General features: G+C 37.2%; 1 protein-coding gene and 1 long non-coding RNA gene across 2 annotated transcripts in view; both read right to left on the reverse strand.

Annotated features, from left to right (window-relative positions):
• LOC116153535 (uncharacterized) overlaps window positions 1–23,590 on the reverse strand; it is a 795,234-nt gene that overhangs the window by 512,315 nt on the left and 259,329 nt on the right. Inside the window, exons 7-8 of the long non-coding RNA XR_010380957.1 lie at window positions 5,955–6,153; window positions 840–951 (exon numbers count right to left, since the gene is read on the reverse strand). This is a non-coding gene — a long non-coding RNA (uncharacterized LOC116153535). The remainder of the gene's footprint in view (window positions 1–839; window positions 952–5,954; window positions 6,154–23,590) is intronic.
• FSCB (fibrous sheath CABYR binding protein) lies at window positions 1,765–4,191 on the reverse strand. Its single transcript, XM_031453649.2, has one exon. The coding sequence runs from the start codon at window positions 4,005–4,007 to the stop codon at window positions 1,875–1,877; it is 2,133 nt and encodes a 710-aa protein (XP_031309509.1). The 5' UTR covers window positions 4,008–4,191; the 3' UTR covers window positions 1,765–1,874.

A 23,590-nucleotide genomic window follows, 5' to 3' on the forward strand; every position in this document is an offset into this window, starting at 1 on the left:
ATCAATGAAACCAAAAGATGATTCTTTAAGAAGATCAATGAAAGGTTTATCAAACCTCAACCCAGATTGATTTGGAAAAAAAAAGAGAGAGAGAGATAGAGACAGAGAAAGAAGACATCAGTTATCACTATTTACTGATATAAGGACCAATAATTATACCATAATTAGAGACAGAATATCATTACAGACTCTATGAACATAAAAAAGAGGAAAAGAAATGTTATAACAGATAATACAAATAGCCCTATATATATTAAAGGAACAGAATGTTTAGGTAAAAACTTTCCCACAGGGATTTTCCTCAGCAGAAGTCCCAGTTGGGGTTCAGACCAAGATAGTAACATAGGAAGTTCCTGAATTTCCCTCCTCCCACAGATGCAACTAATATACAGCTACACATAGAGCAATTCCCTCTGAGAGAAATTCAGAAATTAGCTGAGTAGGACTCCTATAACCAAGTTGATGAGAAAATACTAGAAATAGGTAGGAAAATCTGAGATACACTCTTGCCATAAATCCTATCCCCAGGCACAGCACCATACAATCAGGAAGGAAGCTCCAACTCCCAGCTTCTTCCTAGAAACGAAGGGTTTGGACCATAAATCAAGTGCCCCGACTTTTAAGGCTATCATCAGATGGTTGGATTTTCAAATTGCCTAGTTCTGAAAGCCAACAAGGTTTGCGTTTATGAGCCCCAGAGGACTATAGTAAACAAATAAGTAGTTGCTAATCATATGATCATCACAAAAGATGGAGAAAAAGCATTTGACAAAATCAGCATCCTTTCATGATTTAAAAAAAAAAAACCTTCCAGCAAATTCAGTATAGAAGGAACATACCTGGTCATAATGAAGACCATATACAGCAAGCCCAAAGATCACATCATATTTAAGGTCAGGAACAAGTCAAGGATGTCCACTGTCACCAATTTTATTCAACATTCTGGAAGTCCTGGGCAAATAAATCAGACAAGAGAAATAAATAAAATGTATACAATTGCAATGAAAGAAGTAGAATTAACTGTCATGACATGATTAAATGTCATGATATTTAATATAAAAAACCTTACAGTCTCCACCAAAAAACGGTTAGAATAAACAATTCTAACAAATTCAGTAAAGTTGCAGGATACAAAGTAAACATACAAAAATCAGTTGAGCTTCTACACACTAAAAACAAACTAAACAGACATTTTTCTGAAGAGGACATACAGATGACCAAGAGGCATATGAAAAGATGCTCAACATCATTAACCATCTGAGAAATGCAAATTAAAACCACAATGAGATATTACATTACACCTCTCAGAATGGCTATCATCAAAAAGAACACAATAATATGTTGGTGAGGATGTGAATAAGAGAGACATCATTCACTGTTGGTGGGAATGTAAACTGATGCAGCCATTGTGGAAAACAGTATGGAAAAAACTAAAAATAGAACTACCATATGATCCAGCAATTCCATTCCAAGGTATACATTCAAAAACAAAATGAAAACACTGCAGGAAAGAATATGCCTTTTCCACTACAAGCTACGTGTACAGAAAAGAAAATATGGCTGCAGAGAATACTTTACCCTTGTCAACAGGGTTTAGTGTAGAAAGGATATTTTAATTATTTTAATTATAAACTTAATTCATTTCAAAATAGGTATAGTCTATATCTGAATAAAAATAACACATTAATTTTAAATCACTAGTTTTTATTGCTCATTTTCCAAACTGTGGTCCATATCTTAGGATTTCCTTTCCTTTCCCAGTTCACAAAGCTACCTCCAAAGGCCTATCCTTCTCTAAGATATGTACTTCCAGAACCCCCTAGCCTCTGATGACTAGCTTAGTTAAGACCTGGCGACAGCTCAGGAGGAGGCCCTTATTCCAGTTCTATATGGATGACACCTTCTATTTGAACAGAAACCTCTTCCTTTTTGGGATTTGATGAATCTTCAGGAAGAGGATCCAGTTTTAAAGGCTCTTCAGATTTTGGCTCACTTTCGAAAACCAATGATTCTAGTTTTACCACCGGGATGTCTGGTGTCTGGAGAGACTGATATTCATTAGACGCGATTTCTACCAGAGCCTCATCTGCAGGGGTTTGTCCAGATGGTGGAAACGGAACTTCAGTAAAGGTGTCTCTTATAAAGATTTGTGTAATAAAGGACTCTCCATCTTGGAAAGACTGTTTGTCAACAGGGACCATTTCTGAAGTAGTTTCTTCAGTTGGTGGAGGCTGAAGTTCAAGAGGGGCCTCCTCTGTAAAGGCCTCCTCTGGAGGTAGAGGTTGAAGTTCGGCTGAAGCCTCTTCAGCCGGGGCCCCCTCAGCTGGTAGAGACTGAACTTCTTCTGGGTCCTCTTCTGGAGGGGCCTCCTCAGGTGGTGGAGGCTGAACTACAGCTGAGACCTCTTCTTTAGCGGTCTCCTCAGCTGGTGGAAAATAAACTTCTTCTGGGGCTTCTTCTGCAGGGCGCTCCTCAGGTGGTGGAGGCTGAACTTTGGTGGAGGCCTCTTCTGCAAAGGTTTCCTCAGCTGGTAGAGACAGAACTTCTTCTGGGCCCTCTTCTGCAGGGGACTCCTCAGCTGGTAGGGACTGAACTTCAGCTGAGACCTCTTCTGCAGGGGCCTCCTCAGCTGGTGGGGACTGAACTTCAGCTGAGACCTCTTCTGCAGGGGCCTCCTCAGTTGATGGAAGCTGAACTTCTTCTGGGGCCTCTTCTGCAGGGGCCTCCTCAGCTGGGGGAGACTGAACTTCATCAGGAACCAGCTCAGCTGGTGGAGGCTCAGCTTCAGCTGGGGCGTTTTCTGCAGTGGACACCACAAGTGGTGAAAGCTGAAGTTCGTTAGTGGTTCCCTCAGCTGGTGGAAGTTCTGGGGCCTCTTGTATAGGAGCCTCTTCAGTTGATAAAGGCTGAACTTCAGCAGAAAGCTCTTTTGAAAGAGTGTCTTCCGCTGGGGTAGGCTGTATTTCAACAGGAGCCTCGTCAGCTGCTGGAGGCTGAATTTCAGCAGGAGGCTCTTCTGAAAGAGTCGTTTCAGCTGGGATAGGCGCTGCTTTAGCAGGGCCCTCATCTCCAGGAACCTCTTCAGCTAGGGCAGGCTGTACATCAGCAGGAGCTTCCTTAGCGGGTGGAGGCTGAATTTCGGCAGGGACCTCTTCTGCAGTAGTCTCCTCAGCTAGTGGAAGTTGCACTTCAGCCGAGATTTTTTCTGCAGCAGGAGACTGTACTTTAATTGGAACATCTTGTTCATCTTCTAAAAGTAGTGGAGCACTTTTTTTGGTATGTTGAATAAGTGAAGCTTTGCTGGAACTTACCTGACTAATTTCTTCATTGCTACTTGTCATGGGTTGAAATTCAGGATGTTCGCTAACAAAAATCTTCCCTGAGGATTTGCGTTTCTGTGCACCTTCCTTTGAGTTTGAAAAAGAATTACTTGGCCTGCCAATAAACACTATTTCTAATTCACTAAAGTACATCTGCTGTTCGTCTGCTGTTTGTTTTTGAGGAATGTTCATCATTGTCCAGTCTCCAGTACAAGTGGTCTGCTGAGATCTGTCTGTTTTGAGTTGAACTGAGTGTCTGTCTGGTGGAATTTCTACTTCCTGAATACTCTCTGGATATTCAGGGGCTGCTTCTCCAACAACAGCTGGCTTTTCTGCAGGTACCACTGTTCCACAGACTGACTTGATTTCTTCTTTTTTCTCTTCTGCGATAGTGTCTGTCTGCAGAGATCTATCAGTCATATCCTGTACACGCTTTCTCTTTGTCCAAGTTTGCTGAAGTTGAGAAGATAATCTACAAGAGTCACAGCTGACTTTGCTTACAGGAACATTACCAATTCTTAGGATGGCTTTAGGGCCAGATGACTGTGGTGCAGGCAAGTGATTCTTTTTCTCTGTCACTTCAGTCTGCTGGGATTTATCTATCATTGGTTGGCTGGGTCGTCTCCTCTTTCGAATTTCTTGCCTCCCTGCTGAGATAGGCTGATCAGATTCGTCACTTTCTTCCATTTCTAAGACTGGTAGATTTCAAATTTATTAATCTTCAAGTAATTACTCATCAAGAATGACAAGGGTGCCAAACAGTTAAGCCTTGCCTTCCTCATTAAGTGTTGTCTGTTGAGCTACCTCAGGAAAAAAGTAATTCATAAATTACTGCATTCTGTACTACACTCTCGTTGGATCCCATCTTACTTAGTAAGCATCTTTCCTGTTTAGTCTCTGGTATGACTAAATCTAACTTCTAGAAGTTTCCCTCAAGGATCTATGACATCACAGCCAATTCTCCCTACAAGATTCCATCAATGGTATTCTCAGCACTTTTTAACCTGATATACACTCATGGACAATAGCTGAAAGTGAGAGATCTACTGTTTGAAACATCAAGTTGAAAAAAACACTTGTCTAGCAGAGGAATAGCAAGTAAACCCCAGAAGTTCAGTAATGCTGCTTTCTTATAATTAGAGTTGGTGCTTTTGAACTTTCAATTCTGTTTGTTTCATCCTACTATAAAAGACAGTTATATTGCAGAATTCAGAATGCTGCATCCAATTTTCAATTGTTGGAGCATTTCAATGTTCAATGGTAACATATGTACAACAATGTCCTGTCAATATATGTTTATATAATTTAGAGAAAGTTAATATTGTTTGAAAAAGTTGAGTTCTGTGGTCCATAACTACATAAGTTCCTTTCTTATGTCCTTAGTGTTCAGTAACCACAAGAGACTATTATCAATATATATGTATATGTATACACACACACACATATTTAGCATATTTGCCTTCTCAAATAACTTGAGACATTTTGATTTTCAACTACTTCAGAAAATAGTTCCAACTAAATTTTGTCAAATAAAAGAACGTTGGGTCTAAAGATATGTCAAGTGAAATAAAATGCATTTTTGATGCAATCACTATGTAATATGCTGAATATCCACATGGGAATGGATTCCCCAATGAAGATAAAAACTTTAAATAGAAGCTTTTAAAAAGAGAAATCCTAGTTAAGCAGACTATAAATGGCATTATAATAGATTTAAAATATAAATAAAATTTTAACATACACCACAAATTTTTTTTTCTAAAAAAGATGGAGATTGGTCAAAAGATGTGCAAAAATATATTCCTTTAGTCTAAGGAAAGTTAAAGAAGAGAAAATAGACTTCAAAAAATGTAGTCACAGGAGACAATGTAACAAATATATCTAAACAATGATTATGGCTTCATTAACCTAGGAATATTCTAAAATCTTTTTATGGTTTATTGTCCTTTTGAAATACAAAAGTGTCATTGAATAATTCCCCTTGTTTGACATGATTAGTCATAATTGTAGTCAGGTCATCTTACCAAATAAATAAACACTTTCCACATTCTTAGACCTAACCCCTATAGCAGCCTCTATCTCTATACAGGAATTGATGAAGATCTGTTGCGTGTAATTGGAAGTATGTGATTAGAAACAATGCTGCTTGCCTTACATCTCAACTTGCTTTGCGTTCATTTTTGTCTATTCTGCTCCACTATGTTTGATCTTTCTAAGACTTAATAAATTGAAGTAAAAACAGTCACTTTGCAAAAATATTGACATAAGTTTTAATCAGATCTGCTGTAGTTTGAAAACTAGATTGTTAATAAATCTCTTTGTGGTCTGGTGTTCCTCCCAACTGCATTCTGTCAGACACTGCAAGTGTATTTTGCAACCAAGTTTCTGACATTTTATGTAGTATCTTAAAAATCTATTTTGGGTCAATTCATAACAAAAGTCAATGTCAAAACCAACATTGTCCTTGTTGGGTTAACATAATATTGCGTGTTCTGGATTAATTTTGCTCCTATGTATCCCAGCAGTGTACTTCCCTCTCATGTCCCAAAGGCCAGGGTCCAGCTGGTCCCACAGTAGAGTCTGATTTGTTTTTGCAAACTACTTCCACAGGTTATAGGATTATTGTTTTCTTACTTCTGGTATCTGTCCCTGGTCAGTGAGGATGGACTAGAGGCTTGCGCAGGTTTCCTGGTGGGAGGGGTCGGTACCTGCTTACTGCTGGGTAGAGTTGGGTTCTGGCACTCTGGTGGGCAGTGCCATGTCCAGGGGTGTGTCTAGAGGTAGTTGAGGCCTCAGAAAGTCTGCTGATGGGTGGGGCTGCGTCCTAAGTAACCTAAAGAGGAACACATTGAGGCACACAGCCATCAAATTGACAAAAATTAAAGATAAGGAGAAAATATTAAAAGCAACAAGGGAAAAGCAACAAATAACATACAAGGGAACTACCATAAGGCTATCAGCTAATTTTTCAGCAGAAACTCTGCTGGGCAGAAGGGAGTGGCATGATATATTTAAACTGATGAAAGGGAAAAACCTATAATCAAGCAAGGCACTCATTCTGATTTGACAGAGAAATCTAAAGCTGCACAGATAAGCAAAAGCTAAAAGAATTCAGCACACCAAACTAGCTTTACAAGAAATGCTAAAGGAATTTCTCTGCGTAGAAAAGGCCACAACTAGAAATAAGAAAATTATGAAATGGAAAAGCTCACTAGTAAAGACAAACATAAGGTAAAGGTAGAAAATCATCCACACACAAACTATTAGGAAAGTTAAAAGACAAAAGTAGTAAAAATCATCTGTATTTACAATAAGCAGTTAAGGGATACACAAATAAATTAGATGTACTATATGATATTAAAATCAGTAATTATGAGGGAAGAAGAGTACAAATGTAGGATCTCCAAAATACATTTGAAATTAAGAGATCAGCAACATAAAACAACCAGGTATATATATTTAGATTTCTATACCAAAAGCTCACAGTAACTGCAAACTAAAAATCTATAAGCAATATATACACAAAAATAAAGAGGAATCTACACATAACACTGAAGATGGTCATCAAATCACAAGAGAAGAGAACATAAAGAAAAAGGGGGAAAAAAAGACCTACAAAAACAAATCCAAAACAAATAACAAAATGGCAATAAGAACATACATACCGATAATTACCTTACATGTAAATAGATTAAATGCTCCAATCAAAAGACATAGACTGGCTAAATGGATAGAAAAACAAGACCCATATATATGCTGTCAACAAGAGACCCACTTTAGAGCTAGAGACATACAGGCTGAAAGTGAGAGGGTGGAAAAAGTTACTCCATGCAAATGGAAACCCCCAAAAAGCTGAAATACTGAAATTATTTTTTTCTAAGATCAGGAACAAGACAAAGATGCCCACTCTCACCACTTTTGTTCAACATAGTTTTGAAAATTGAAGCCACAGCAATCAGAGAAGAAAAAGAAATAAAAGGAATCCAGATTGGAAAAGAAGTGGTAAAACTGTCACTGTTTGCAGATGACATGATACTATCTATACATAGAAAATCCTAAAGAAGTTATCAGAAAACTACTAGAGCTCATCAATGAATTTGACAAAGATGCAAGATACAAAATTAATATACAGAAAACAGTTGCATTCCTATACACTAACAATGAACTATCAGAAAGAGAAATTAAGAAAATAATCCTACTTACCATCACATCAAAAAGAATAAAACACCTAGGAATAAACCTACCTCAGGAGGCAAAGGGCCTGTACTCCAAAAACTTTAAGACACTCATGAAAGAAATTGAAGATGACACAAATGAAAGATATACTGTGTCCTTGGATTAGAAGAATCAGTATTGTTAAAATGGTCATACTACCCAAGGCCAAATCTGCAGATTCAATGCAATCCCTTTCAAATCACCAATGACACTTTTAACAGAACTAGAACAAAAAATGTTAAAATTTGTATGGAAACATGAAAGACCCTGAAAAGCCTAAACAATCTTGACAAAGAAGAACAGAGCTAGGATAATCATGCTCCCTAACTTTAGACTATACTACAAAGCTACAGTAATCAAAATATATGGTACTGGCACAAAAATGGACACACAGATCAATGGAACAAAATAGAAATTCCAGAAATAAACCCACACACTTATGGTCAATTAATCTACGACAAAGGAGGCAAGAATATACAATGGAGAAAAGACAGTCTCTTCAATAAGTGGTGCTGGGAAAACTGGACAGCTACATATGAAAGACTCAAATTAGAACATTCTCTAACACCATATACAAAAATAAACCCAAAATAGATTAAAGACCTAAATGTAAGACCAGATACTATGAAACTCCTAGAGGAAAACACACTCTGACATAAATCACAGCAATATTTTTTGAACCGTCTCCTAGAGTAATGCAAATAAAAACAAAAATAAACAAATGAGACCTAATTAAACTTAAAAGCTTTTCCACAGCTAAGGAAACCATAAACAAAATGAAAAGACAACCTATAGAATGGAAGAAAATACTTGCAAGTGATGTGACCAACTAGGGACTAATTTCCAAAATACACAAACAGCTCATATAGCTTGATATCAAAAAATAAGCAACCCTATCAAAAACTGGACAAAAGACCCAAACAAATATTTCTCCATAAAAATGGACAACAGGCACATGAATAGATACTCAATGTCATTAATTATTTGAGAAATGCAGATCAAAACTACAATGGGGTATCACCACACACCAGTCAGAATGGCCACCATTTAAAAGTGGATAGACAATAAATGCTGGAGAAGGTGTAGAGAAAAGGGAATCTTCCTACACTGTTGTTGGGAATGCAGTTTGGAGAAGAATATGGAGATTCCTTACAAAACTGAAAATAGACTTACCCTATGTTCCAGCAATTCTACTTCTGGCATATATCTGGAGAAATCTATAGTTTGAAAAAGTACATGTACTACAATATTCATAGCAGCACTATTTACAATAGCCAAGATATGGAAGTGACCCAGATGTCCATTGACAGACGACTGGATAAAGATGTTAAAAAAAATACACACACACACACACACATATATATGATAACCATATGATATTACTTATATGTGGAATCTAAAAAAATGATACAAATGAACTTATTTACAAAACAGAAAGAGACTCATAGACATAGAAAACAAACTTACAGTTACCAGAGGGTAAAGGGGGTTGAGGTATAAATTGAGAGTTTGGGATTTGCAGGTGCATATTACTATATATAAAATAGATAAAAAACAAAGTCCGACTTATAGCACAGGGAACTATATCAATACCTTGTTATAGCCTATATATACAACTGAATCACTATGCTGCACATCAGAAATTAACACAACATTGTAAGCTGACTACACTTTAAGAAAAATAATAAATGAACAAAGAAATAAAAAACAAAAAAATAGCAGAAGATCTAAATAGACATTTCTCCAAAGAAGACACATACAGATGGCCAACAGGCACATGAAAAGATGCTCAACAACACTAATTATTTGAGAAATGCAAATCAAAACTACAATGAAGTATCACCTCACACTGGTCAGAATGGCCATCATCAGTAAGTCTACAAGTAATAAATGCGGAAGAGGGTGTGGAGAAAAAGGAACCCTCCTACACTATTTTTTTCGCAGAAATTAAATTGGTGCATCCACTATGGAGGACAGTATGGAGGTTCCTTAAAATACTAAAAGTAAATTTACTATATGATCCAGCAATGATCATATGATCAGTGGGCAAATATCTGGAGAAAACTGTAATTTAAAAAGACACATGCACCCCAATCTTCATAGCAGCACAACTTCCAATAGTTAAGACATAGATGGAACCTAAATATCTATTGACAGATGAATGGGTAAGGAAAATGTGGCATATATATATATATATATACAAACACACACACACATATTACAGAATATTATTCAGCCATAAAAAGAATGAAATAATGCCATTTGCAGCAACATGGATGGACCTACATATTATCATATTAAGTAAATTAAGTCAGAGAAAGACAATATGAGATCACTTATATATGGAATCTAAAAAAAGATACAAATGTTATTTACAAAACAGAAATAGACTCACAGACATAGAAAATAAACTATGGTTACCAAAGGAGAAAGGGGTGGAGGGATAAACTAAGAGTTTGGGATTAACAGATATACACTAATCTATATGTAAAATAGATAAACATCAAGGACCTACTGTATAGCACAGGGGACTATATTCAATTTTTTTGTAGTAAGTTATAATGAAAAAGAATCTGAAAATACATGTATACATATAACTGAACTGCCTTGCTGTACCTGAAACTAACATTGTAAATCAACTACACTTCAATAAAAAAATTAAGTTAGAAAAAAGATTTATATATATATATGTACACATATACATACAATGGAATATTACTTAGTCTTAAAAGAGTGAAATAATGTCATTTGCAGCAACATGAATGGACCTAGAGATTATCATACTAAGTAAGTTAGACAGAGAAAGACAAATGTATGATATTGCTTATATATGAAATCTAAAAAAAGATACAAATGAACTTATTTACAAAGCAGAAGGAGACTCAAAGACATAGAAACAAACTTGTGATTACCAAAGGGGAAAGTGAAACTGCGAAGGGATAAATTAGGAGTTTGGAGTTACCATATACACATGACTATATATAAAATAGATCACAAACAAGGACCTACTTACTGTATAGCACAGGGAACTATACTAAATATCTTATAATAACCTATAATGGAAAAGTATGTGTATATATATATATATAGAGAGAGAGAGAGACATATATGACTGAATCATTTTCCTGTACACCTGAAACTGACACAACTTATAAATCAACTATACCACAATAAAACAAAAGATAAAAAAAAATTTTTTTAAGTGTATGACCAAGATGGCCTTAATGTTACCCTCAACTTAACTAAACTTTAGACGGGCTTCTTCCTGACCCGAAGTCTCTGACCTCCATTTTACATTCTTTAGAAAACCTTGAAAATTATTTTCTGGCCTCTTTGACGTGTAAAAAGCCTCTTGCCAGTTTTATACCTCAGTACTGTCTTTCTCAAGGTCCTGGGAGCCAACCTTTTTAAATGTATTCCTCAGGGAAGATAGTGCCTCCATCTTTCAGTTTTTATGGGAGGGTAGTAGCCTAGCTTTGGGGGGTGGGGGGCAGTAGGTGTCTTGTTCTGAGTTGTAAAACTATCTCGTGTCATGAAGATTTAAGAATCATAGATGGCCTAAAATTCAACCAAACTCTTAAAAATTATCCAGCCCTGTTTCAGCAGAATTGAGTTCACACAGTATTTTGGTCTCTCACCTCTATTCCAATAGCCTTGAATAAAGTCTTCCTTTGCTGTTTAACTTTGTTTAGTATAATATTTTGCCCTGAGGGAGTAAAAGAACAGTTTATACAGGGACAGTTCAGTATGGATAGTGGCCAGACATAACAAGGATGTGATGAAGCATTGTGAGATATTTCGGCCACAAGGTTCTCAAAATATCTCAGATTAAAAAGTGTTCCATTGTAGGTGCAGACTGCGATGCCTTATTCTGGCCACTTTTGTTGACTTGAACTATTTTTGCCTGACTCTTCTTTCTATTAGGTATTTATGGTAAAAAAAAGAGACATACCGTATATAAGGCAGGGTTTTTCTTAATATTATTTTTGTCATCATTATTTTTATTAGAGGAAACATCTAGCAACTGTAAATGTAAATAACCAATGATTTGGGGTAGAAGGATACTGTCTTTTTGTGTGGATATTTTTGCAACCCACTTTATTTTTATAACAAGTTATCAATATAAATATATAGAAAAAATACATGATTAAGTCACTACATAACTTCCCAAATATATCAGTGTTAGTACATAGTCAGAATATGTTAAATATTATGCAGTGAAAACCAATGTTCATGCTGATTATTCACAAACATGCAGAGATATGTGTGTCTTCTGAATTTTCAATTTTTAAATTACATATAATTCTGATGTCTTCTGTTTGCCTCTAGATCTTCACTCTGTTCCACACTACACTGTACCCCAGGAGCCTGGCCCAAATGGTCTGCAACAATGGGTAACCTTGCTGTTTTACTTTGGTTGGATTCAGCAAATGGAGCAGGCTTGACAGGAGACCTGAAGGAGATAGAAGAATGAGTTTCCCCCAGCTCCTTCACTGTAGAGTTGCTTCAAGCTGATTAGAGTCTCTCTGCCAACGGTCACAGCTCCTATAAGATCCTTTGCACAATGCTCTTTCCCACCCTCTCTTTTTCTCTCTCTCTCTCACTGTCTCTCTCTCTCTCTCTCTCTCTCGAGCTTTCTCTCTCTCTTCCTCATTGTCTCCCTCTCTCATTGTCTCTCTCTCTCTCCATTAAACTTTTCCCCTACCCCTTTTGATACCCATTGCAAGTTTGTGTGCCCAACACACAGTGAAGCCAAACAAACTGATACATCAGAGTTTGGAGCAGAGAAAGGTTTATTGCAAGGCTGAGCAAGGAGAACAAGTGGCTTGTGCTCAGAATACCCCAAACTCCCCAAAGGATTTCAACAAAGCATTTTTAAAAGACAGATGAGGGAGGGGAGGCCACAGGGTACGTGATCAGCTCATGCACAATTCTCTGACTGGCTGATGGTGAGATAACAGGCAGTGTCACGGGTTAACATCATCAGTACTTAGGCACCCGTAGGTCTGAGGGCCTATGATCATCAAGTAGTAAATTTCTCCCGTTTGGTAGGGGTTTAACATCTGTAAACAAAACAGGAAGTGTGGATCAGACCCTTTTATCTGGGTACTTCAGAGAGGAGCTACAGCAGAGGATTTGGGGGAGGGGTCTGTCCCAGCAGGGCCTTATAGGGTCCTGCTCAGTTACACTTTCAGCTTCAGGATAGTAATGTTCCTGGTTCAGGCTACTGGACTATCCTTGATGATTTCTGTTGTACTCTGTCCAGACTTTTATAATTAGTCCCCTTATTAAAGTCTCCTTAAATTTCCTAAATTTTGTATTTTCCTATGAGGAATGATATATACATCATGTACATTTAGGGACTTGAGGATGTTATTATACCATAAACTTTGAAATCATATGGCATATGGTTTAAATTATATAAATTCCAGATAATAAGAATATATAGTTACCAAAACACTCCTTTCTCTATATATTCAGATAAATGGTTGTTTGTTTTAGATTATAGCCAAGTTTACCTAGAGAAATAAAGGAGTTGAAAAAGCAGCTTAAGCCAATTCTTTTTAATTCACTCACACAGGAAGATCAAATTATGAGTTATATGCACAATCAAGCTCTTTACAGGGGTCAGAGGGAGGGATTTTAGTGACCTCAGTCATCTCCCTGGTTCTCTTCTCTAGTCCTATCACAGTGATTCAGGAATTTTTCTTTGGGATGGATATAACTTAGCAGTGGAGAGGAGAGTGGTAATTCGTTTTATGCCATGACATAGTTGCTATTGGGCCTCAGGTTATAATCTCTTTCACAAAAGATATAAGCTATGTGGAAAATGTAGGATGCACACCCAGCAGTCCCACCCTGAGACCAAGCAGGGCTCAACTTCTCACGCGATAATTTCTTCACCAGAAGTGGGTTCTGCTCCTTGGTCCAACCTCAAAAATTACTACATCAGAATAGGATTTTAACAGGAATTAAATTCATTATTGAATTTAAAAAATTAAAAATATTTTTTGTTTAGTAAAACAAAAATTCTAAAACAAAGGACTAAAACATTCTTGTAGGCAGCAATTACTGGTCAGTATAAAGTCTTAATATTCCTTTTTTTAATCTAAGGATTTACAATTCCTAACCGGACTTAACATTTACTTTCTTTTGCTCTTCTCCTGACACAATTAACTACAAAGAGAACTTAACCGAATTCCACATGTAGATTCAAAATCCAACCTGTATAAAACCAGATGACAAAATGAATATAATAAAATGTTAAATTATCTCTCCATATCATCTCTAAATCTAAATTATCACTCCTCCAGATCTAGAGTATGTAAGAGTTAGTCAAATCCTATTAGTGAAAATTCTTGTATCTGTGTGGGTAACTTATTGGGCTTCTCCTACATTTATTTACTCTTTAGAAAAATGATACATGAGCCTGTTTAAAGAATTAATTGTTCCATGGATAGCATCTGAATGAATCCTTTGAATAAAAATTTCTATTTAGTATATTACTATTTTTTAACACTTTGTATTTAACATTATATCGTTTAAAAAGAGCATCGTCTTGACAGAAATATAGAAAAGTGCACCAAAGTTCTACTTTGAAATATTCTAATTATACGGAGGCAGAGATGCTCAAGCAGAAAAGAAACTATTAAAGATGCAAATTCAGCAATTTGAAAGGCTATTAAAAATTCTTTATTAGAAAAAGAAGACGAAAGTTTTTAAACATGCTAAGAAAAAAATGCCTAGAAATATCCTCCAGGGACAAATTATGAACTTGCCGAGAAAGAACTTTAAAAGGATATAAGTATCCCTTCTGTTCATTTTGACTTTAGATCATGGATGACTGCAGATCATTTCCATAAATATACCCACCAGAAATTTCTACAAAAAGAGTATGAATTATTCTACTTGTGAAATGTCTGCTGCCCTGTCCAGAATAAACCCACCTACTTGTATCTGCACCCTTGCAAAAGCCTTCACTTGAAGAGAAGGTGAAAAAGGCCCAGCTTGAACCAGAGCTTTTACAAAAGGATGGTGAGATCTGAGGTGTGGCTATCTTTTACCCAAACTGCGTCTGATCCCCAAAACTCGAGTGGTCCTTGACTATTCCCACCCCTCACCCTCAGGAAAAGCAACTCCCAACTAACTTCCAGAAATTTTTTGCTTCAAAAAAGTGTCAAGCAGGTTAAAAATCCCATTGGCTATCCCTGAATGTACATGATCTAATAAACACATAACAAAAGTAGCATTAGAACAGCTGAGAAAAAAATACATCCTTATGAAATGAACACATTTGAAATAATCCTTTGTTTAAAGGGTTGACTTTATAAAGAACTAAAGTTCTAACTCAGCTGAACAACAGAACTCCTTGTACTAGACATACTCAGCTCTCGCTGAGCTCTCTATGGGCAACAGAGGCTACTGTGCCCACAGATGGAGCATGTGGCTCACGACTCCAGAGATTCATTCTAAAAGTATGACTGTCAGCCCTAGCATTACAAGGTATTAAAACCCACGCACTGTTCTCTGATGATAACATTGTTCCTAACTACCTGGCACCAGGAGTCACACTGAAACCACTGGTAGCAATAAAAGGCAGGCTGAGGAAATGGAATCCCTACTCCCCTGGATTTTGACATGACATTACGCTATATCACATTCAGCACACGCTAGATCGCTTTAACTAAGCATGAAACCAACGGAGCTCAAGAGAAAATTTTGATGATGCATTTAAACAACTGGAAAGCATCCTCATCTCAACTCTAAATGTGAGTTTTCTGCTTCAATCATGCAAACAAGCAGCTACACAACTACCTTTTCTGTTTTGTATTCTTTTGTTTTAAAAGAGCTATGTAAAACAGTTCTTTTCAATGGCAGCTTTAGAGTGATTGCCAAGTCAATTAAGAGATATCAAACCAAATCAGGCTGAACCTGTAGCAGAGATTTCAAGAAGGCATTAACTGAAATCAAGTATATTGACACAAACTGAATACTGATGTTGCATCAAATAAGATAAAATAGAAATTTCTAAATTTCTAAAAATGGGTTTGGATTCTGATTAAGTCAGAAAAATGTATGCATACCTGTATGGGAGGTTAATTCTATGCATATATTCATGTGCTGGAAACACACAGGCCCTTCCCTAACTTTGCTGCCAAAAGTTTTCTTAAAAGGCAGCAAAGCCATTTTATAATATGAAATGCTATGTAATATGCAATATCTTTCAGAGAAGAAAAATATTGATTTAATTTTACAATAAGCTTATAAATGAGATTTTTTGTCTTTGGGGATTTTTGTTTGTTTGTTTGTTTCAGAACAGACCTTTGTAGCAGACAGAAGGAAGAAAACATGAAGGCTCCAAATATCTTCTAAAAGGGTGAAATAGGTGACAAGATAAAAGAGGATGGAGGAGTCTGAAAAAACTACATATCTCACAATTTTGTCAAGGTTCAATCTCAGCTTAGAAAATTATCCAAAAATACACTAACACACTGAAGCCTCTAATACTCTGTGTTCATATGTATACACAAAAATATTGAACTAAAATGTTAGTTTCTAACATATAACATCGAAAAAGAATTAGATACTAGGGAAAAAAATAATTGTTAGACCAATTACATTTTTGTCAGAGAGAAGTTTCCTAGTTTAAGCAGATTTCCCAAACAATATTAAGTTGCCTGATTAATAATACAGCCAATTTTTCTGCAGGGCCATGAAATAAGTTTAACTTTTATATTCAACCAGGTAAATATTAGTGATATCAGAACACCTGGTGGAACTTTAAAGCATGCCAACACACTATGTTAGGTAGTTAGATAAGTGGGGGCACCAGGCAGATAGGCAGAGGAGAGCGAGAATGGTCCAGAAGATGGAGTTATGCCCACCTCCAGCATAAAGGGACTTTACTTCTAACTGAGTGTCAGCAAGCAACTGGTTAGAACCCAACAGCCATGACTACACAGTAGCAGAAAGGACTTACCCAGACACCATACAACGTTCATTGTATTATAATTAACACTGCAGTTTAAGCTCCCCCATTAGTTTTTCTGGTACACATGGGTAAGGACATGTGCATAGGGGCCAAACATGACTAAGCATTCCAGGGACAAGAGCCGTCAATCAAGAGACCACCTCTAAGCAAGCATATAAGAAAAAGGGGAAACAAAAACCGCCTCTTTTCCTCCTTTGCATCAGCCCGCCTCCCTTTCTAAATAAACCTTTTAAAATCTTTCACTACACAATAAACCATCTCCTGACTATAAACTTATCTTTCAGGTATGGCAAGAACTGGGGTCTTTTTCTTTTTGGGGGGTAACATTTATGATTAACAAAAAGAAGGTTCAAAAATATGGGGCTCTTTCATGTGAGTTATTTTCAATAAAGCTTGGGAAGGGAGTGAGAACAAGTGAGAACAAGACGGACACAAAGTCTGTAGGTGACTAATACTTTCCTCTTCCAACAAAGAATGGGCTTATCTATACACTAGTCACCATTTGCTTAAATTCCCCCAGGTTGCTTGTGTTCTTTTTTTTTTTTTTTTTAATCTAAAGAAATATTTGAAGAACACTGGATGGTACTGAAAAACAATACCTCTATTAATGGCCTACCCTGTGCCAGGCACTATGCTAAGCACTTCATATGCATTATTTGTTTAATATTTATTGAGTGTGGTAAATAGGAAATGGCCTCCCAACGATGTCCACAACCTAATATCCAGAACTTGTGATGATGTCACCTTACCTGGCAAAAGAGAATTAAGGCTGCAGATGGAATTAAGTTTTTTAATCAGCTGACCTTGAGATGGGGAGATTATCCTAGATTATTCAGGTGGCCCAAATGAATGGCAAGGGTCTTTATAAGTGAAAACGGGGAGGCAGGAAAATAAGGGATTTGATGTGCTATGCTGCTGGCTTTCAAAGTGGAAGAAGCAGCCAAGGAATGTCGGTGTCCTCTGGAAACTAGGAAATGCAAGGAAATGGGTTCTAGCCTAGAGCCTCCAGAAGTGACACAGCCCTGCTGACACTTTAATTTTAGCCTAGTAAGACCCATTGCAGACCTCTGACCTCCAGGACTCTAAGCAAATAAATCTGTGTTGTTTTAAACCTCTAAATTTGCCGTAATTTGTTACCAATACCAGTAAGAAATTAATGTACTGAGTGTTCCACTGTTTCATCTAACCCACACAAAATTCTATGAATTGATGATTATTGTTGCTATTTTACAGATGAAGGTACTGAGTCTTAGGCTAGGTAACTTGCCCAAAGCTACACAGCTAGTGGGGTGCCTGCACCAAGATTAAAAACTATTCTGATTCCAAAGACCACCCATTTAATTACTGCACTCTAATTCTTCTCTCAGGGGTCACTATTACTGTAAACTCAACATTCCAACTCCCCACCATGTATTTATTTCAAAAGAAAATTCCATCACTAGGGTCTTAATCTGTACCAACATGTGATGCAGCTGGTGCAGACTGGCTCTTCCAACTCAGAATGAATGAGAAGATGGTATAAAACAGAAGGACAGTGACTAAAAGCAGGAGCAAGACTGGGAATTTTGCACGTGTAGTTGTGAGCAATGAAGCAGGGAGGCATTCTGACAGCTGCTGATGACAAGCAGATTGGATCCTGCAGCACATCAGATTCCATGAATGACAACAGAGCTTCCAGTAATGGCTCCTACCAGCACTGCCCATTGACACCATTTTTCAGTGTTGACAGACTCAAATAAACATTCTCATTTCCAGTAACTCGTTGGGCAGAGACAATATGACATTTAGACTGACCCAAGAGCTCCCTCTACTAAAGAACACTGAAGTGTACTGTACTTCTACTATGAATTATTTGAAGTATGAATTTTTTTCTTTCTGATTCTTATTGGTTTTCATGGAAATAGCCATTGACTAATACCTTATATTCAGTATAAATCCATTCCGATGCCCTCATGTCACATTTCCAGGTTTCACTCCTTCCCAATCAATTCTCTTTCATATGAGACTTGGCAATATTACAACTTACATTGTATTTCTGCAATTGGCATGATTAAATTTTGTGCCTGATTTTAAGTAAGCTAGAAGAAATAAGAGATTCTTTTAAGAATCTCTCTGGTTCTCTAATAATGGCTTTGGTTGAGAGTTTAAAGATTTGAGCTTGAATTTCTTATGTGAGTATTCCTGTGCATCAAAGGAAGCCATCCTTTGTCATCACGCTTTTAGTCATCACTACTGCCATATCGGTCAGGAGCCACCAAGGCACTTGACTATCAGGCATTCAAACACTATCAACAGCAGATGAAAATCTGATTAATCCTGATAATACTGCATACCATGGGTTACTCACATCCCATTACACATATGCACAGAACTCAGTACTGCCTTTAAGCTCAAGTACAACCAGGCTAATCATCAAACCTCATCTTTGAGGTTCTATTTCCTGAGGCTGCTCCTAATATCAGCTCTCTATTGGTTAGGAAACAGTCAGGAGACAGAAACCATAGCAGTTATTGGAACAGGGAGAACCTAATATAAAAAGTATTAACCGTGTATTGGAAAATTGATAAGACAAAGGAGAACACCAAGGCATTATGGAAACAGTTACAACAATGACCACCCTTAACAGCTAGCAGGACAAAGGGAAGAGGTTATAATGACTAAAACTTATGCCTGAAGGAGGGATAAATGGACCTGAAACTCAGATCTGTAAGGAGGGGTCATTACTCAACTGGTGCGGGGCAGCTCTGAGTGGTCATAATGGGACTGGTTCTGCAAGCATTAGAAAAGCTGCAATCTCATATCACCTGCAGCTACAGGAAGGAACTGCTACTGCTGAAATGAAGAAGCTTTGCTGGAGAGATGATGACAAGAGCAGGAAACAGACAGGGAGGAATCAGTCTCTCTACTCCCTCTCCAGCCTTGCAAGCTCCCTCTAGTGCCCCCTACTGGCAGATTCTAACAAAGAGCCAGCTAGGCTGAAAAGCAGAAAGGTGGTTTGCAGTGTCCCAGCTCCATCCAAGAGGCAGCCGCTGAAAAACCACCAAATGGTATAATGTTCATCCATCCATTCATTCATTTACCAAATATTTTTGAAATACCTAGTGCATTTCAGCACTCATAAGCACTGAACAAAAGAATAAAGTCCCTGCTTTAATGTTAAAAAAAAAAAAGATAAAAAGTGTGGAAGCAGCCACGAAAAACAAAGAAGACATTTGCCTCATGGCCAGGCCAGCAGTATGAGGGATGTAAAAGAGAAAATAGCCACTACTCGAGAGGTCTATGAGGGAAGCCACCTTCAAGAGGGAGCTATGTACAAGTTAGATTAAAAGTATAGAAACCAATTCATAAAAGAGGCTAAGGGTGCTTTGCTGCAGATGGTAATGGAGCAATTTAAAGGAAGAGAACACAGAGAGGAGAGAGGGGTATTTACCACCTACTACCTCACTTTTACCAAAAGTAACAACACTGTGATTATAATGATAATAGTTTCCTGGTGGTAAGAACACCAAAACACTTATTTCGAACAATAATATATATATTTCTATGACATTTTCCAGTTTACAAAATGTTTTCATATCCACTCTTTTATTTGCTGCTCGTAATAAAACTGTAAAACTGGCAGATAACATATGTCCACTATGAGAGTGAAGATATAGGCAAACCTAGCATTAGTCTAATAATTCCCAAATATTTGACAATTTCTAGGAAAGTGAATATGTCTACAGAAAGCTAAATTAAGGCCTTAGAGAAAACATACTGTAGACACTTAGATGTTTTCACATCATATCTATAACTGAGCAGGACCTTATGAGGCCTTCCTGGGACAGACCCCTCCCCCATATCCTCTGCTTTAGTCCTTTCTGAGTACCTAGGTAACAGTATTTGATGCACATTTCCTGAGTTGTTTTACAGATGCTAGAAGTTCCACCAAATCAATGATGTTAACTACATGATGACCGTAAGTACATAGTCCTCAGGCCTACTGAAGCCTAAGGATGGATAATATTAACCCTTGAATACAGCCCTGTTACCTCACCATCAACCAATCAGAATTGTGCATGAGCTGATCACATACCCTGTGACTCACACCCTAAACGACCTTTAAAATTGCTTTCCTGAAACCCATCTGGGAGGTTGGCTGTTTTGAGCACTAGTTGTGCTGAACTCCTTGTTTGGTGCCTTGCAATAAATACTGCACTTTTCTTCACCAGAACCCAGTGTTAATAGGTTGGCTTTACTGCAGGCAGATAAAGAGACCCAAGTTTGGTTCAATAACATATCTATGAAATTTTTAATGGGTTCTGAGCTGATGGTGTATCTAAATAAAAAAGACTCTTTCATGAAGCAATATTCTGGAGACAAGAAGGAAGGGGGCAGGGCACAACCATTCCAAGAATGTGAAGGGGGCCACAGCCCTTGAAAAAAATAGGATACAACAAAAACCAACTGGAACCAGTTAAAACCAAGATAGCATGGAGGATGGTCCAGTCATTAGTTCCTTACACCTTCATTATAATACTAAAAATCACTCCCCTCGTACCATGACAGGTGGCCATGACAGTTCTGAGCATGACCATAAAAGGCCAAAAAGTGAGCAGAGGCCCAGTTCCTGAAAATCCCCACCCTTCCCCAAAAGAGTTGGAATATTCCTCTCACTTGTCAGCATACGAAATTACCCAGTGCATAAAAACTGACCACCCTCACACCCTGGGACCCTCTCACCTTCTGAGATGATCCACACTCTGTCTATAAAGTGTGTATCTCCCTGAATAAATCTGCTTTCACCTACTTTGGCTCACTCTTGAATTCTTTCCTGCAAGAAGCAAAGGACCCTCACCTGGCAGAGTGTGTCCCAGGGACTCACCCAAGGCCTAGGACATAACCATCCTTGTGCCCCATTTTCCTGCAACATATATGCTACCTTCCTTTAGGATTTGGGGGAGGATTATACAGGAAAGGCAAATAAATGGGAATCAAAACTGTCATACTGACATAGGAAAATAAATAGTGGTGAGGAAGATATCTTTTACAGGAAGTGTGTGACTAAACTAATAAAAGGGACAAAAGTGGCTCCTTAGTATGTTTAAGCATTGTGTAAAATGCACACATATTCTGCATATTTCTCAAATGACATGGCTTAAAAGTATTTAACTTCCTTAGCTTCTAATCAAACCTATAGTCCCTGCATTCAAACTAATTTGTAAACTCCTTGAAGTCAGTGACTCCATTTTCCAAGTCTTTGTATTACCCTGTCCCAGCCTGAAACTGGGCACACAATAGTTATCCAATTACTGATTCCTATGTAGCTGACTGTAATGCTTGCCAAAACATTCACCCTTTGAATATACAAATTATTTAAACATATTTCTTCATGGTTTAGCAAACTAACATTTAGAGCTTTTCTTAAAGCACACTATTGATGATTTTCCTGCTCAATTTCAACTTTAAAGGGTGTGTGCTATTTTATTTAGAAAACATTTCTGTTTTATTCAGTCATTCTTCAGCAAAATTCACAAGTCAAAATTATGATTTAGATTGATAAAAAAAGTAACACATTTGAAGTTGTGAAGCTTTGTTTCATGAAAGACTTAAGAAAACAAAGGTTATTCTACGTAAAATGCCACATAAAGCAATTTAGCTGACTTGAAAAGCAAGAAAGGGGAGGAAATATGGGCAAAGAATTACATACAAATGGAGCACTTCTGGTTTCCATGGTAACCAACATAAATGAATACCTTTTGGAAAATGGACCAGCAAATTCAGTGAGATGTAAACGTATAAGCACAAAAACTAAAAAAACAAAAACAAAACAAACAAACAAAAAAAAACCCCAAAACCCCCTACTCCAATCCTGTGATATGTAAAGAAGTCAACAGATTTCCCTTAAACAGAATTGCAAATTAGAAAAAAAAAATTTAAGTCCTATTGTTAACAGGCCTGTTAGAGAATTTTTTCTTAATTTGTTGTTTTGCTATTTAGATATTTGTCTACTACACAAACATTTACCAATAATTAGAAATGATTTCTGTTGCTGTTCACTGGATCAGTGATTGAATTATAGTAGGGAAGCCAATGAGGCTCATAATTTTCCAACAAGTCCTTCTCATCCAGGTGTGGTAAGTTGACTCCAGAGATCAGGGCACTTAGCAGGATGACTCGAAATTAAAATATCAATAGTGAATCACACACACAAAAAAAGGCAGAGATGTGTATGTCATTTGCTATTCTCTTACCAGGTGAGTAAACAAACCCCCATTGTTATAAAGACTATACTAAATACATGTTTTCAGTTTTACAGATGGGGAAGAGAGGTCTGTATGAAGCTATTCAGGGACAAAGTAACAACCAATGTCTAGGTGCTCTATTGCTTTTCTGGCTAGTATACACTTAGCCTACTCAGCATAATAAAAATGGTCAAAGAGTTACAGTGATGAAGAAAGCTGAACAACAATTTCAACCTTTCATGTAAAACTGTAATGAAAAAGGGAAAATTTCACAGTGTACATTGGGAAATAATTCTCATTTAATACCTGCACCACTAATATCATAGAGATGTTTAAAAATCAGTCCATCAATCCTTTGAGCATGTTGAGCTTGTATTTCAACATGCCAGTTGGCTTACCCCATGTGTCTATTCCAATGCCTTAATAGGAAGAGGGTATATCTAAATACTGAATGTCTATATAATGCCCCCAATTGATGAACTGATTCTGCTTCTTTGTGAAAATTGTGAAAAGCTGTTCCTACATGATTTGCAAGACTTGGCTTTTTGTATGTCAGTTGTGTATGTTTTGTATAACATTTATATCATCAGGGTTTCTAAATGTGTAACTGTCAATCATTCATTTTATTCCAATGATGGACACTATTTGCAAGGTAGTAAGATCAAAATCTAAACAACTGGTCTTCACAAGGGATCTTTTTTTCTTAATTACTTATTCAAAACTAACATAGAAGTGCTAAAAATGCAAGGATGAGTAAGATGTCCTGCTGTCCAGGATATCACATACTCGTGAGGGAAAGACACAAACAGTGGTACTATCAAAATGTTGTGATTGCATCA

This window comes from Camelus dromedarius, chromosome 5 (genome assembly GCF_036321535.1).
Source record: "Camelus dromedarius isolate mCamDro1 chromosome 5, mCamDro1.pat, whole genome shotgun sequence".
In the NCBI taxonomy this organism is placed as follows: Eukaryota; Metazoa; Chordata; class Mammalia; order Artiodactyla; family Camelidae; genus Camelus; species Camelus dromedarius.